At 49.9% G+C, this 15587-nt stretch overlaps 1 protein-coding gene across 6 annotated transcripts in view; it reads left to right on the top strand.

Moving 5' to 3' along the window:
* The window catches only part of ACACA (acetyl-CoA carboxylase alpha), a 100766-nt gene that overhangs the window by 65859 nt on the left and 19320 nt on the right, over positions 1 to 15587 (top strand). For all 6 annotated transcript variants that reach the window (XM_077787580.1, XM_077787583.1, XM_077787581.1 and 3 more), the window contains 7 exons: positions 149 to 418; positions 844 to 941; positions 1409 to 1529; positions 1994 to 2104; positions 12444 to 12587; positions 12693 to 12813; positions 14422 to 14518. In XM_077787580.1, the coding sequence (XP_077643706.1) occupies positions 149 to 418; positions 844 to 941; positions 1409 to 1529; positions 1994 to 2104; positions 12444 to 12587; positions 12693 to 12813; positions 14422 to 14518 (962 nt within the window). The remainder of the gene's footprint in view (positions 1 to 148; positions 419 to 843; positions 942 to 1408; positions 1530 to 1993; positions 2105 to 12443; positions 12588 to 12692; positions 12814 to 14421; positions 14519 to 15587) is intronic.

Genomic DNA, 15587 nt, shown 5'->3' with positions numbered 1-15587 from the left:
CAGCTCCCCGGGAAAATCCGCCAGGCCCAAGAGAATCCAAGAGACCACCTCTTCCAAGAAGAGAAACGATCCCTGTGCGCCTCCTTTCTTTCACCCCTTGAAGGCACCACGTTTGTTTAGTGCTGTTCTCTGCTCTCTTGGGCTGCAGATTGGCATGGTGGCCTGGAAGATGACCCTGAAGACGCCGGAGTACCCGGAGGGCCGGGATATCATTGTCATTGGCAACGACATCACCTACAAAATCGGCTCCTTCGGGCCGCAGGAGGACGTGCTGTTCCTCAGGGCCTCCGAGCTGGCCCGGGCTCAGGGCATTCCCAGGATTTACGTGGCTGCCAACAGCGGGGCCAGGATCGGCCTGGCCGAGGAGATCCGCCACATGTTCCACGTGGCCTGGGAAGACCCAGACAACCCCTACAAGGTAAAGGGCTGCAGGAACCAGAGGGGGAAACTCTGCAGCAGCCCACAGGAGGCTTCTTCTGGCACCACCTCTTCTAGCAGAGGTGGGGGTAAACATTTCCGAGTGCCACATCCAAAGTTCTCCTCGGTATTGGGTGTGGAACGCTGGAAATGTGCAGTGCTAAGCTGGATGAAGCTGGGAGCAACCTGGTCCTTTCTGACCCAAACCATTCCACGACAGGGTTTTGCCATCTCCCAGGCAGCAGGTTGGCATCTAGAAGGAGTTAGTGCTAAATATTGCTAAGTATTCCCAGCTTTCACTGGCCTCAGCTGCATCTCCAGCACTGAGAGAATATTCTTAGCACTCTGTGGAGTTTGATTCTGCCCCTGTGAAGGTTTGTTTCTGGAAGGGGTCACAGGGGATGAATGAGCTGTTCTTCCCTGCAGGGATACAAATACCTGTACCTGACTCCTCAAGACTACAAGAAAGTCAGTGCCCTGAACTCTGTTCACTGTGAGCATGTGGAGGAAAACGGAGAGTCCAGGTAGGCATGGAAAGCTTTCTGTTCATCCTTGGGGCATGCATGGCATGCCCTTGTCCTCAGCTGGGGCATTCCTGGGGCATCCAGGGCATGGAGGCATGGCAGAAGGGAGTGAAGAAAAGGTGAGAGCCTTGTTGTAATCCTTGTTCTTTTCCTCTTTCCCTTTGTCTACATTCCCTTCCTTTCTTGCCCTTGTTCCTGTTAATCAGCCTGCTCCTCATGTCCTGTGGGAATGACAGGACACTTTTCCCAGGCCTTCCTCTCCCTGGGCATTCCCCCTTGCAGTGCTGCTCCTGTGGGAAGGCTCCATGGTGCTGCAGGATGGGCCCTGCACAGCCCCTGCCCGGCCTTTATGCACGTTTCTCCTTGGAACCTTAATGATATTTAGTCACTTTTCATTTTCTTTGGAGCAAACTGATTCAGCAAATCACTGGACCTTGTGACTCAGAGGCTGTCTGTGTCTCCCTCAGGTACAAGATAACAGATATTATCGGGAAGGAGGACGGGCTTGGAGTAGAGAACCTCAGAGCATCTGGCATGATTGCTGGAGAATCATCTTTAGCCTATGATAGTGTTATCACCATCAGCTTGGTAATCCCCCACTGCTTTCTATTCTTCAAATGTATTGTCTGTTTCAGCTAAAAATCCTGTGATGATATCCCAGACATCCATCTGGGATCAGCCTTCTGGCTGATGGAAACGGGTTCCTGCAGGCTTTGAGCAATGCTCCTGGCACCAGTGCAGGGCTGGGTCCCCTCCACACTCAATTTAAAACACTTCAAGCATTTGGCCTTGTATTTGCTCAGTCTGAAACTTGCTGCTTCTCTCTTTTTTTTAATAAAATACATCTCTGTTCAGATCCTGTGCTTTACAAAGCAATGGCTTCTGGAATTTTCCAGCGAGAGCAGATTTTACGGCCATGTGCTACAAACACAACTAGTTTTCTCTCAATGTTTGAATCAATAGGTTGGGGCTATGTGGAGAGAGACAGAAATCAATGCTGTTGCCTTTTTTTTTTTTTTTTTCCCATTTTCTTTTTTCCTTTTTTTTCCCAGGTCACTTGTCGGGCAATTGGGATTGGGGCTTACATCGTCCGGCTGGGCCAGAGAACCATCCAGGTGGAGAACTCCCACATCATCCTCACTGGCTGTGGGGCCCTCAACAAAGTGAGTCCTGCACTGCACAGAGCTCTCGGGGGGAGCTGGGCTGTGTCACAGAATCCTGCAATGCTCTGGGTTGAAGGAGGAGAAGCAGCTTCTCACTGAGCTTGTGGGCACGGATTAAACCCAGGCAATGTCTTCTCCCTCCCTCTGTGTGCCGTGAGAGGAAACAGGGCTGGTGCCAGTGTCTGGAAGCTCCTGATCCAAAATGTGTGGCCAAGAACCCCTGAGCTTCCAGCACTGTGTTAGTTCTGGGAGCACTGAGCCTGAGGAGCTGGGATGCTGACTTCCCAGCCTGAGGAGCTGGGATGCTGACTTCCCAGCCTGAGGAGCTGGGATGCTGACTTCCCAGCCTGAGGAGCTGGGATGCTGACTTCCCAGCCTGAGGAGCTGGGATGCTGATTTCCCAGCCTGGGAGTGAGATTTCCCGCTGGAAATCTCAGCTGTGGGGACAGAAGGAATAACTGGGGCTCTTACAAAGAAAACTTACAGCTTCACTGCTAAAGTGGCTCTTGTTTCCCCCACTCCAGAGGCAGATTTTCTCCCTTGCTGCCCCAAACCCATTAATCCCAGAGCCTGCAGCTCCTTGCCTGGTGCAGACACGGCTCCCAGCCCACTCTGCTGCCATCCCTGTGCCTGAGGGCTTTGTTTCCCTGGAGTTTGGGCTGTGTGCTGTGAGTGCCCTTCCCCATCGAGCAGCTTTGTTCTCAGGCACTCTCAGCACCTGGGGTGGCTGTGCTCCATGGCAAGCTGCGTTTCCAGGAGTGCCTGCCTGACAATGGGAGATAAAGGAAAACAGGCTCTTGTTGAATTATTCTCCTGAATAAAGGGGGCTCTGCAGAAAATGAAGCATTGATCCTATCAACTCCAGGCTGCAGCACCCTCAGTTAGATCTCTTACACACATCACACACACCTGCATCAATGGGAGGAAAAGAGGCATTTGAAGATCCAGCCTTTAAAAAGAAATTGAGTCAGTTTAGTGCTTGCTGGAGTGCAGTGAGTTGCCTGGTTCCAGCTGTCACTTGCTGGGGCTCGGGGCCCTGCAGAGTTTCCCAGATGGCAGGGCCAGGCTGTTCAGCTCTCCCCCTCTTCCAGCTTCAGCTGCACTCCCTGCCCGTGCAGGCAGTGCCTGTTTTCACAGCACTGGATTCATCTCACTACATTTTAGGCACTTAAAAATGAAGGGTATGGGCTGAATGAAGCACCTGACATCTGTCAGCAGGCGTAGGCAGGAGGAGCTGCTGTCTGGGGGGGATTTATCCCATCCTGAGAATTTCGGTGGGCTCAGAAATCCTGTGTGTGCCTTTCCCTCCTCCCTGCTCTGTTGGGATGTTTGCATGTTTGTGTCAGCTCTGGACCTCTAAGTGCCTAAAGGTGAGGGAGGAACCTGTTGCATCCTCTCCAGCTTTCCCAGCAAGACCCAGCCGTGTTTAGCTGCCCTTGAACAGTGGGAGCCTGGAGTCCCCACTCACTCCTGGGTGTGTGTGATATCTGCTGCTTCATGGGATCCTCAGTTTCCAGTCCCTGCAGTTCTGCTCAGGGCTCCTTGAAGGGATGCAGCTGCAGTGGTGTCCCAGAAGTGTGTTTGAAGCAGGGAGCTGGTGTCCAGGGCTAGCCTGGAAGGTCTGAGTTCAGTCTGGCTGATCCTCTGGAGGATCTGAAACAAGCAGTGGATGCTGATCCGTTGGCATCCTCCTGCCATGGAGTCTGGAGTGACTTCAGGCTCACCGTGGGCTCCCTGAAACCTCTTAAACACTCGTCCCTGGGATTTAGAGGGCCAGTCTGAATTTTTTGGGGCCAGTAATGCAAAGTGTCCCCTTGCAGGAGAGCGGAGGTGTTTGGGTGGGGGATATGATGCTCATTCCCAGGGATATGATGTGTTCCTGCTCATTCCCAGGACTGAGACCCCAGAAAGGGAAGCCTATTGTGGCTGTTCTGTGTGAGTGAGTCAGTCTTGGTGCTGCTCCTTCCCTTGGAGGAGGTGGGGAGTCAGGGCTGGCAGGGCCTTCAGGAGAGATGATGGCTGGAACAAAGATAAATACATGAAAACTGCCACCTTTAGCTTTTCCCAGTTAGGTTCCAGATCTCTGGGGCAATTTTTCCATTGCTGGCTTTTACATTTGTGTGTTCCTGGAGGATACAGGACAAAGCTGATGCTTCCTGTGTGTGCAAACTCATCTTCAAAATGTCTCCTCTCCGCCAGCAGAACGTGCAGCACAAAACTGTTTCTGCAGCAATGGAGACAATTGGGCTTTCAGAGAGCAGGCAGGGCTTTCTGGGAAGTTGTTTAATTTTATTTTTTTTCCCTGCGAAACGCTGGATTCTTTCTAATTTACAAAGGGGGCAGAGGGGAATGGTGACAAACATTATGTGCAGCCAGAGCCGTCGCTGGTGCTGTTCATTATCATTATGTAAAAGCAGCCTGAGGGTTTAGGTGTAGAGGGAAAGGTCCAGCTGCCAAAGCCAGGGCTGACCTCCAGCTCAAGGTCGGTGTCCCTTGGAGCTGCAGCTCCTGGTGGCTTCTGGGCTTGGCTCCGTGTGAGCACAGAGGCACATCCTGGGATGTGCCAGCTGGGTTAGAGCACCCTGCAGCCCCGTGCCCTGGCACCAGGGCTGTGCAGGGCTCCCTGTGCTCCTGCTGGAGCTCTCCGTGTCCATGCTGGGGCCCACCGGGCTGGGCAGCAGGCAGGGGAAGGTGCCACGCTCCCGGGGGCACGGGGCTGTGTTTCAGCTGGCCCCTTTTGTCTCCCCAGTGCATTTCAGCAGGGGGTGGAGAGGTGGAAATGCCATTTCCCTGCTCTCGGTGAGCGTGTGCCGAGCCCGCTGACCCCCCTGCAAATTGAAATAATGATAATGCGCGTCTCCTGACTGCATCAAAGTATCAGCACATCAAAAGCCAGGAGGCATGAAATGCAAATGATAAAGTGAAAGCAGATGGATTGTGCATGATCGCCTGATGCCCAATGAATTTTAAAAGATGCTGGTTCACATGGGGAGAGGGGCTGAAATAAACACGTTATCCCTGCAATTTTTTTCTTTTTTTTTTCCCTTTTTTTTTTTTTTTTTTTTTTTGTTCTTGCTGCTCACTCCTGACAATATTTTTTCACACTTCAGCGAGCAGCCACTCCATCTCCCTCCCTCCCTTCCCTCTCTTTCTCTCCCTCTCTCTCTGTCGCTGTCTCTACCTCACACACGTCTCGGGTCATGTCGCCGCAGCTCCGGTGGAAATAATAAGATATAAACCACGAGGTTGTTATTTGCATAGAAATAGCATGGAGCCCCAGGCAGCATGGGAGAAGGACACAGAGATCATTTGTCTAAAATTTTAATGAAAACTTTTGCTGAGGCAGAGATTTTTATTTTTTTTTTAAACTTCCCCTGCCTCCTCCTTTTTCTGCCCCCAAACCTTCCTCCTCTTCTTCCTCTCTCCGTCCCTTCCCTCGTCGTTTCAGAGGTGATTTCAGATGTGATGTGCTGTGCCCTGCACCAACACCTCCATTTCCATGGCTTTTCTTTTTGATGGAAGTAAGACCAAGGAGCCTGGCATTCCCAATTCCTGCATTGCCTGTGTGCTTCAAGCTTCCAGGGCTACGTTCCATTTCCATTTCAGCCCTCCCAAGGATGTTCCAGAGTCTGCTGCTGACCTATTTTTAATCAGTTTGCTCCTCCTTGTCTTTTGTGTTTAAAAGAAATCCCATCTTGGAGACTGTTGTGTTAATGGAAACAAATAGTGGCTTTCAGTCACATTTTCCCTGCAGATAGGTGTTCCAGGCTTTTCCTCAGGGAAGCCAGGTTCAGCTGAGCCTCTTGGGAGCTGCTCCAAGCAGCATTCCCATCAGGTTGTTATGCAGATGTTCAGCCAGGCTCTCAAACACTTCATTTTGTGATGGCCCCTTCTGGAAGTGACAGAATTCTGACCAGCACTGCTTTGTGTTTCCCTCCTGTTTCAGCTTTATTTTCCCCCAAACTCTCTGGTCTTGACTTGCCAGTGCTCCCCATGGTTTGCTCAGAGCACCAAGGGTGAGCTGGACAAATCCCACGTGCCAGGAGTCTGCAGGGAAGATGAGGAGTCAGAAACTGAGGCATGAAACATTCAGCACTTTGGGCTTCGTTTCCCTGCCTGGTTGTGGGGTGACATTTTTGACCAGAATGGGTCCAAAAAAAAAGTGTTGTTGGGTCTTGTTGGATTCCTTTGCACGAGGCCAGAAGAGAATATCTTTATTTTTGATTCAGTCCCGAATTGTGCTGCAGGGCTTTTTGGATGCTCTGGGATTCACATAACAGGATGAGACAATAGGTCAGGGCTGCTCAGGGGGCTGTGCCTGTGTGAGAGAGGTCTGGGCAGCTCTCAGGCTCCCTGGAGGAGCTCAGGGAGGAACAGGAGGCTCACACAGGCTGGGGAGTGATTGCCAACAGTAATATTTACCCTTCAATTTCACAATCTGCAAAAATAAATAAAAGCCCTGTGAGCCTGATGCTGTTTGGGGTTTGTACTGTGGAAAGCTTTTTTTTTTTTCTTTTGAGATTCAAGGCAGGGATAGCTCAGTGTCTGCTCAAGATGACTCCAGTCTTGGGATTAGATCAAAGCAATCATGTGAGAGCAATCGTGTGAGTTAGAACAGCAAGTGCCAGCCCTGTCATTCAAAGGAGCATTATAATTATTAATGCATGATATGAATCATTGTGTAGTGGCACAGCAGGACTGTTGGAAGATCTGTATGGGTGCAGGGTGTTGGAGAATGCAAAGCAAGGCGGGGTGGGAAGTGTCAACCAGAAATCAACACTCAGCAGCCTCGAGTGTTGGTTCCTGGCGTGGAGGTTGGAGCTGCCCAAGGTTATCCCAGTGCTGGGAAGCAGGAGAGGCTCCTCTGCCCTGCCCTGGGTGCTCGTGGCACTGGGGTGGTGAGAACAAGGGTGGGCTCAGGGTGGAGGCTGGGATCCCCACTCCCAGAGCTCCGTGGTGCTGCTGGAGGTGTCCCTGATGTGGGTGGCCGTGCCTCAGAGCCAGCAAAGCCAGGCTCACTCCTTCTTTCCCTGCCAGCCAGAGGCTGTGGGTGCTGCAGGGCTGTGCCTGGTGGCACTGCTGGTGGCACTGCTGGTGGCACTCGGGTCCTTGCTCCGTGTGGAGCAGTGGATGCAAGCAGGATGGATGCCTGGCCTCAGTGCAGATAAACAGCCACCACCCTCCATTGCTGCATTTCTGTTTTAATTGCCTTTCTTTAAGTGGTGATATTTGTGTATTGTTCCCATTAGAGACAATTTACGTTCCAGGCATGCCATTATCAGTCCCTTGGTGTTTGCTTAGGGAAGAAAGTCTAATAGATTTCTGTTGACTTTTTTTATTTTCCCTCCTTCTATCATTTTTAATACAGATCTTGCTCAGTTTATCTGTGTGGGTGGGAGCCCTGTGTGTGTTTAATTCTGCTAAACAGGAGTTTACCATCATGACCCATATTCTGCCTGTCCAAATCTCTTCCCCAGGACTGTGTCCCAGCTCCTGGGGATCCTGCAGGCTGTGTTCTCACTGCAGCATTAACTCTGCTCCCTAATGTTCCACAGGAGGTGAACTTTTCAAACAGATCCCAGAATTATTGGTCCTGACCATCCCTCCTGGGTTATCCCCAGGGGGACATTGGGGTGACCAGCCTGGGGTGTTTTCTGTAGAAATTCCCTGTGATTCTGGACGCATGATGGGAACTGTAGGAGCAGCACTGGAGAACTGCAGCATTTCTCATGACTAAACCTAAACTCACAGTGGAAAGTGAGCAGAGTTTCCCTGTGCTGGTGAAGAGGTCCCTGCACTGCAGCCTGTGCCCTGGGGGTCTCTGAGCAGCAGGGTTCTCGGGGGTCCAGAAGGTGACACAGGGAATGACCAAGATCTTTGAGTTGGAGACAACCATTAATATTGTTTATGGGGTTCATATCTAGACTGGGGAACCCCTGGCTGGGACAGGTGGGATTTATGGGTGTTGGCACCATGTAGAACAGGGGCTGTAATTTTAGTTTGCAAAGTGCATTGAGTCCTTTTGATTTACCACTGACTGAGGGAGTGACCTTGAGCAAAACACACGCAGGGAGAGGAGAGAGGGGCACGAGGGTTTTGACAAGACATTTTTCATTTGGAAATGCCACTTCACTGAAACTGGAGCTCTTCAGGAAAAAGTATCAGTTTGGATGAGCTTCTCCTTCGGAATTTTTTGGGTCAAATGAAAAGTTGCTCAGTTTTTATTTCCCAGCTGACTTTTCCTCCCAAATTAATTTTTATTCTTAATATGCACAACAAATATTTTAGAGGTCATTTGGAGCCTGTCTGGTCTCAAGTTTGTAGTTCAGCTCTCAAGACTGCAAAACTTGATTTTTTCTCCTGCGACCCAGAAATTTTCCAAAATCTTGCTCAGTACTGCGAGGAGGAAAAACCTTCCCACCAAAAATGTGTGATGCTGCAAACAGGAGACAGAATGTTTGTGTGTGAGCAGCTGTGGAGCCCTGCTCCCTCTGTTCCTGGAGGAGATACAGAGGCTCTGCAGGCAGGAGCTGCAGCTCCAGGTGCACCTGGCTGCCCCTTGCCCTGCTCCCTGCCAGGGGAAGTGCAATTGCTTTTCTGCCCCTTCCCCCTCTGATCTCACCAAATGGAAGCAGGGAAAGACTCCAGCAGCAGGACCTGCCTGTGGATTTGCAGTCAGGAGCCATCCCCAATAACCATCAGGCTGTCAGCTCCCCACCTCCCCCCAGCTCCCACCTCCCCCATCACTCACCAAAGGGAAAAAAGAGCCGGGGCTGCAGCTTGAAATATATCATGCAATAGTGTATCATGAATTTCTTGTGAATCACATTGGAGAAGCAGGTTTATTTATTTCCGAGACTCTAAATCAATACAAAGTAGGTCTCTTAGTTCTGAAGCTGGGATGGAGTGGGAAAAAATGAGCCCATTGTACTCTTAAAACTTTGGGGAAAGGAGATGACAGCTATATAATTCCATTTACCAGGCACTAGGGGCTTTAATGTGAAGGTGACAGGGAGCTCTTTGTGCATTTAGAGCACCATATCTTCTAAATAAAAGATCTGTAGACTTGATAGTGGAGCATAGCTCTGCCTTTAATAATCTCCAAGCATTAGACCGAGCCAATCTGTTCCCAAGTCAGAAGGGTCCCCCGCCAAAGGCTCGTAAATTAGAAGTGCAGGAACTGCACGAGGCAGATTAGGAATGCAGGAAGGGCAGAGAGGAGCTGGCTGTGCCCCCTCTGCCAGGCACAGGGCAGAGCTCTGGGCTCAGCTGGCCTCTCTTCCCTCTTGCTGCTGTTCCCCCTCTCATGCACATTCCATGTGGGGGAAGAGCTGGAAATGAGCACTGAGCTCTGCCGAGGCTTGACTGCACATAATAGCAGTCAGGTTTGAAGTTCCTGCATTGTGTTCCTACATTTTTTCTGATGAGACATTCATTCTCATCATTTCTGCCTGTTTATGAAAAATAGGCTATTTATAGGACGTGCATATGCCTCTTCTGCTTCGTGTTTCTGGCAGCCGATATAAATTGTGGGATGGGAATTGCAATTATTGAAATTATTTGGATAAAAATCTGGCACTTATATTTGATATAAACACATGATATGCTTGGAATAATAACAGCACTTACGTTACATAATGATTCCCATTCAAGCCCTCCAAGCTGTCATGTTTTCAGATCTTTCATCCTGGGTGAAACAGATGAGCCAACCCAGCCCTCAGCCAGCCCAGCTTTGCAGGGAGAGTCCCAACTCCCCAGCAGCTCAGCTTCTGAGAGGAGAAAGCAGCTGCTCAGCACGGGCTGGAGTGCTGGAAAATCATTAACATGCACACGATAGGCCTGTGAACCTGTTGAGGACCATCCTTTAGAGGCTCTTAGAATCCTGGCTCTGCTCGTGCTTGCCAAAAGATCCTCTGAAATAACAAGAAATGTGCTTTCCTAATGGGTTTTTTGAAGATCTAATGAACTCGGTGTTGGCAACTCTGCCCAAGTATTTTGGAATGTTTTGGAAGTCTTCTCCAAGGTAAAAAATGGCAGCACAAGAGGACATGGCCTCAAGCTCTGCCAGGGGAGGTTCAGGTTGGACACGAGGAAGAATTCCTTCATGGAAAGAGTTTAAGGTTCCTTTCCACCCAGACTATTCTGGGTGATCCTCCTGAACTCCCAGTGCCCCTCTGGGGATGGAGAACTCAGGCTGGGTGCCCAGTGCCCCTCTGGGGATGGAGAGCTCGGGCTGGGTGCCCAGTGCCCCTCTGGGGATGCAGAGCTCAGGCTGGGTGCCCAGTGCCCCTCTGGGGATGCAGAGCTCAGGCTGGGTGCCCAGTGCCCCTCTGGGATGCAGAGCTCGGGCTGGGTGCCCAGTGCCCCTCTGGGGATGGAGAGCTCAGGCTGGGTGCCCAGTGCCCCTCTGGGGATGGAGAGCTCAGGCTGGGTGCCCAGTGCCCCTCTGGGATGCAGAGCTCAGGCTGGGTGCCCAGTGCCATTCTGGGGATGGAGAGCTCAGGCTGGGTGCCCAGTGCCATTCTGGGGATGGAGAGCTCGGGCTGGGTGCCCAGTGCCCCTCTGGGATGGAGAGCTCGGGCTGGGTGCCCAGTGCCCCTCTGGGATGGAGAGCTCGGGCTGTGCTGAGGGCTCTGTGACTCAGAGCTCACGTGTCCCCTCTCACCTGCTCCCTCTCCCTGTGCACATCCAGCCCTTCCAAATCCCAGATCAAGCCCTGCTCAGAGCAGCTTTTCCCTGCTGCTGGGCACCCTCTGGCCCTGCTCCCTCCTGCCCTGGGATCTCCCAGCTGCCAGGCTCTGCTGGAAGGCTGCAGCACTCCGGAGAAGGAGCTGTGTTTATCTTGATCTCCAAAAAGGGATTTAAGGGCGAGAGCAGTGGTATATTAGGCTGTTTCATTGCCTGTCAGCAGTGCTAAACCTGAGCTGTCTGCAGTGTCTCCAGATAAGCAGGAGCAGAGGCCCATTTTGCATGTACATGCGTTTGCATTAGTTCAGAGAGGGGGAGTTTAAATCCTCTTTAGTTTTATTTTCCTCTGTGGGAAGCATTTAGCTAGGCTTGTGCCTGGCATCTGGAGGCCTGGGCTTTTCTTATCCTTGAACCTGAATCTGTGCTGCTGTCTTCTGTACCATGGCTTTGCTTGGCACTGATTTTGTTAGAGGAGGAGGAGGGTGTTTGAGCTCAGGAGGGAGGCCCAGGAACATCCCTGTGCTACAACACACGCTGGATTCTGTATTTGGGGGTTAATTTTGTGACATCTGTGCCTCGGTTCCTGCTGTACATAAACCTTGACTGGCATCTGCCAGCTCCTCTGTCTCCAGAATGAGCTGTGCAGGGTGTTTGGGGGAGGCCAGGCCGTCTGAGGGGGTTTTTAAGATCCAAATGAAGCAGGTGTGTAATGTCCTCTGTCTGTTAGAAAGACTCAACCCATAAAAATAACAAACGGCGTGTATTTGCCGGAATGTCAAAGTTATGAGTTTATTTTGTAATGATGTGCTCCTGCCTTCATGAGGTAAACTGGCCGTGGCAGAGGTGTTATTAGTAATATGGAGTCAGTGGAGCAGAAAGGCAAGTGACCGAGAGATCAGTGTATCAGTCAGGGAGAGGGCAAATGGGAAGAGACAGCAGGAGAATGAGAAAAGAGCTGTGCTGCCTGGGCTCAGATTAGAGCTGGAGCTGTGCAAGAGAATGAGGAGCCCCAGCCTGCTCCTGGCCAGCCTCTCCAAGGAGCTGCTGGGCCTTTGTCTGTTTGTTTGGCTTTTTATTTTTCCCAGTTATGCATTTACATGTGTCAGCCCACACCGTTTGCTTGGAGCAGTTTGGGATTAGTGAGCTGAGCTGGGCTCAGCACTTTGGTCACACTGCTGCTTGGGGAAGGCGAGTGGGAAATCTGCCTCAGTTTCCCCACTGGTATCATTCCCCTTGAGGATTATAGAATCCAGAATGGTTTGTGCTGGGAGGAGCCTTAAAGATCCAACTCCATCCCCTGCCATGAGCAGGGACACCTTCCATTATGCCAGGCTGCTCCAAGCCCTGTCCAACCTGGCCTTGGACACTTCCAGGGATCCACGGCTGCTCTGGGCACCCTGTGCCAGGGCCTGCCCACCTCCCAGGAAACAATTCCTTCCCAATATCCCGATATCCCTGCCCTCTGTTCACCTGGGATCACTGTTCAGCAGCTCCTTCCTGCACACAGGGCTTGGGAGGCTGTGTTGGCTCCATCCTCTCCATTTCCAGGTGACGCTGAGGTGCTGCAGGGGTGGGGTTCTGTGCACCTCCTTGGCCAGAACCTCCTGCTCACATCCCAGCACTGATGGCTTTCCCGTTTTTCTTCCCCCAGGTGCTTGGACGGGAAGTTTACACCTCCAACAACCAGCTGGGAGGGATCCAGATCATGCACAACAATGGGGTGACACATGACACTGTGTGTGACGACTTTGAAGGAGTCTACACCATTCTGCAGTGGCTTTCCTACATGCCAAAGGTAATTCCTGGGCCTGCAGAGCTCCGAGGTGCCACTGTTTGCTGTGTGTGCAGGGTCTGGGGAAAGGGGCTCTCACTTCCTTCTCTGTTTTCCTTTTTCCCTTAGAACATACACAGCCCTGTGCCCATGCTGAAAGCCAAGGACCCCATAGACAGAACCATTGACTTTGTTCCCACCAAGGCTCCCTACGACCCTCGCTGGATGCTGGCTGGACGCCCCAACCCAAGTATGGCCAGGGGATGCAGCAGCTCATCTTGTTTCAAGGCTGTTTGCCAGCTGTCTGCAACCCAAATATATCTCAGATTCTGTAAAATATTTAGTTCTGAGCAATATGGATAGGATAGATAAGTATTTGCATAGAAAAATATTAATCTATGATATTATTTATAAACAATATCTAAAAGTAGCATGTAAATCCTGAGTTCTCAGGGACACCATGCTTTTATAGATGATCTGTTTACTTAGAATGGTTACTTCTATGGATTGTTTTTATGATTTAGGGGAAAGTCCATCCACAGAGGCTCTGCATGTTAAAGGAATCACAATATTCCTGCAGGTCCCGGGGAGTTGTTGTGTTGGCACCACTGGGGTTGTGTAGCCTTGTGTAGGTACAAGCTGCAAACTGGGTGACCATTACTCCTGCTGTTATTAATGAGTTTGGGGGGCTAAAATGAGATTTGTGATAAACTAAGTTTTCTGGTTTTGGATAATATTTTTTCATCATCTCTCAAGCAATTCATCCAGCTGTCCGGGTGCCGCAAACGCCGGCTTCCAAATCGAGTGACTTCAGATTTTAATTTAGTGGAAGCGTTAAGGAAAGCAGATGATTCCCTGTGATAAGTTAAAGCAGATATCTCCTAGGTGAAAAGTTAAAGCCATTTATTAGAGGAGATATTGCCGTGATATTCTTCAAACTGACGCCCGACACGAGGCCGGAATCTAAACGATCAGCTTCGGGCTCGCGATAAAGAGATAATTCTGAAATGGATGGTCACATTTTACAGTGGGGCCACAGAGGCAAGGAATGTAGAACACAGTAATTACAAGTTTGGGCTTGATAAAACACTCTCCATCCTGTTTAAGTCAGCAGAGGTTAGCGTGCTCAGATCTCCACTTTTTAATTGGTTTTGGACTTGGTTTTGCAGAAGCAGAGGTGCTTGTTCAGAGGGAAGAGTTCCTCGGGAGCTCTGTGCCAAGGGGTGAAGCTGGGAGGGATTTGGGCTTTTGGGGGCATTTTTTTTGGTGGGTTATTTTTATGCAGAGCTTCCCAAAACCCCAGTGCACGGCAGCTGCCCCACAGAATTGTGATTTCTGTGGCTGGCTCTGAAATATCATTGAAATTTTCATACTTAGTTCCTGGGTTTCTGCAGCATTCCTGCTTTCAAAGAAAGATTAGGCAGGATCAAGAGAAGAATATGAGATAAGTTTAAAAATAGAAATAGATGTGTTGAAAACCATCTTTAATGACTTTACTGCCTTTTGACAAATGTTTGTAGTCTTGAAAAAAGCAGAGTTATTTATTTAAAAGCACGGGAAGTCCCTCTGCTCTCCGAACCCCATCGTTTAACAATAAATGATGCTTTTGCTGATAAATTGCTGTCTTTATGCAGACTAGGAAATGAAATAAGACATGATGGCTGAAGGCAGACAAATGCTCAGCTGTCTAATGTTCCCTTGTATTGTCATCTATTTAAAATTAAATAAATAAAAAGACAGTGCCATGTTCTCCAGTTGGCATTTTTAAGCAAGTTTGATTTGTTGCTTTGATATTCTGTTTTCTTTCTTCCCTCTCTCCTTCCTCCTTTGATTTTTCCCTTTTTTCCCTTCCCTTTAGATCAGAAAGGGCAGTGGCTGAGTGGGTTCTTCGACCACGGCTCGTTCATGGAGATCATGCAGCCCTGGGCACAGACAGTCGTGGTGGGGAGAGCCAGGTAAGTTCTGAGGTGTGTTCTAGACAATTGTAGAGATCAAGTTGGGCTTATGCTTTGCATTTCTCTAGAACACAACATTCCTGTGATTATTTCCTTCTCTCCCTATGCGTGTATAGATATATATATCTATTTAACAGAAGGAGTTGGAAAGAAAGGGATGAGCTGACCTTTAAGGTCCCTTCCAACCCATTCCATGGCTCTGTAATTCTATAATTTAAAGGCTTCCAGTCTAAGCAGTGTGCCAGGGGTGGAAATCAATGATTTGGCAAAGCCAGAAGCTCTCTGTCCATGCTCAGCTTCACTTGCAGTTCCTTTCTTCTGACAAATTCCGAGTGGCTTTGGACTCTCACACAGCAGGGATATATAACACAAATGAAACAGACTCCTTTCAAAAGCAGTGGCACTTTGAAAAAAAACAAATATGAATGTATTCTTCTGGGATTGTTACTGTAAGTGCTGCCAAAACTCATCTCTTGTATGTATGTTTGGAATATGTGTGCTGTTGGCTGTAAATTGTCTTTTATTATTCTATGGCAACTTGTCCAGGGACACACTATAAAACAAGATGTAGCATCTTCATGTGCTAGCCTGATAAAATTTATATGAAGTATTATGGAAAACAGAAGTTGTTTTGAGCTGTTTTCAAGTTCAATAAATAACTGTAATACTTGGATAAAGATGTTCTTTATTAGGTCACATGGGCCCTAATATAGAAGTTATAAGTTACCGATTTAAGACGGCTTCTGCAATTATGGGGTTCCAGCAGACTCTCCATCACAGGCAATGGGAATATTGCAGCCCCTCAGTGCACATGGGCCCTGTCTCTTCCCTGCCTGCTCCTTGTCATCAGCCTGGGGTGGCTGGGGAGGGAGAGGGGCTCTGTGGGGCTGTCCTGGCAGCGTGCCTTCGATGCCTTTTGTGTGCAGCAGGGCCTGGGTGCCCTGGCAGGCAGAGCTGGGCACCCTCCCTGGCACCTGCACTCCTGCACCTGCCCCCCTGGCAGCCGCCCTGCAGCAGCAGATCTGGGCAAAATGCAGGAATTCTTTAAAATCCCTCCCAGCCTGTTCTG

This window comes from Lonchura striata, chromosome 20 (assembly GCF_046129695.1).
Source record: "Lonchura striata isolate bLonStr1 chromosome 20, bLonStr1.mat, whole genome shotgun sequence".
Lineage (NCBI taxonomy): Eukaryota > Metazoa > Chordata > Aves > Passeriformes > Estrildidae > Lonchura > Lonchura striata.
Note: the sequence above shows the minus strand (reverse complement) of the source record. Positions and strands in the feature narration are given on the sequence as shown.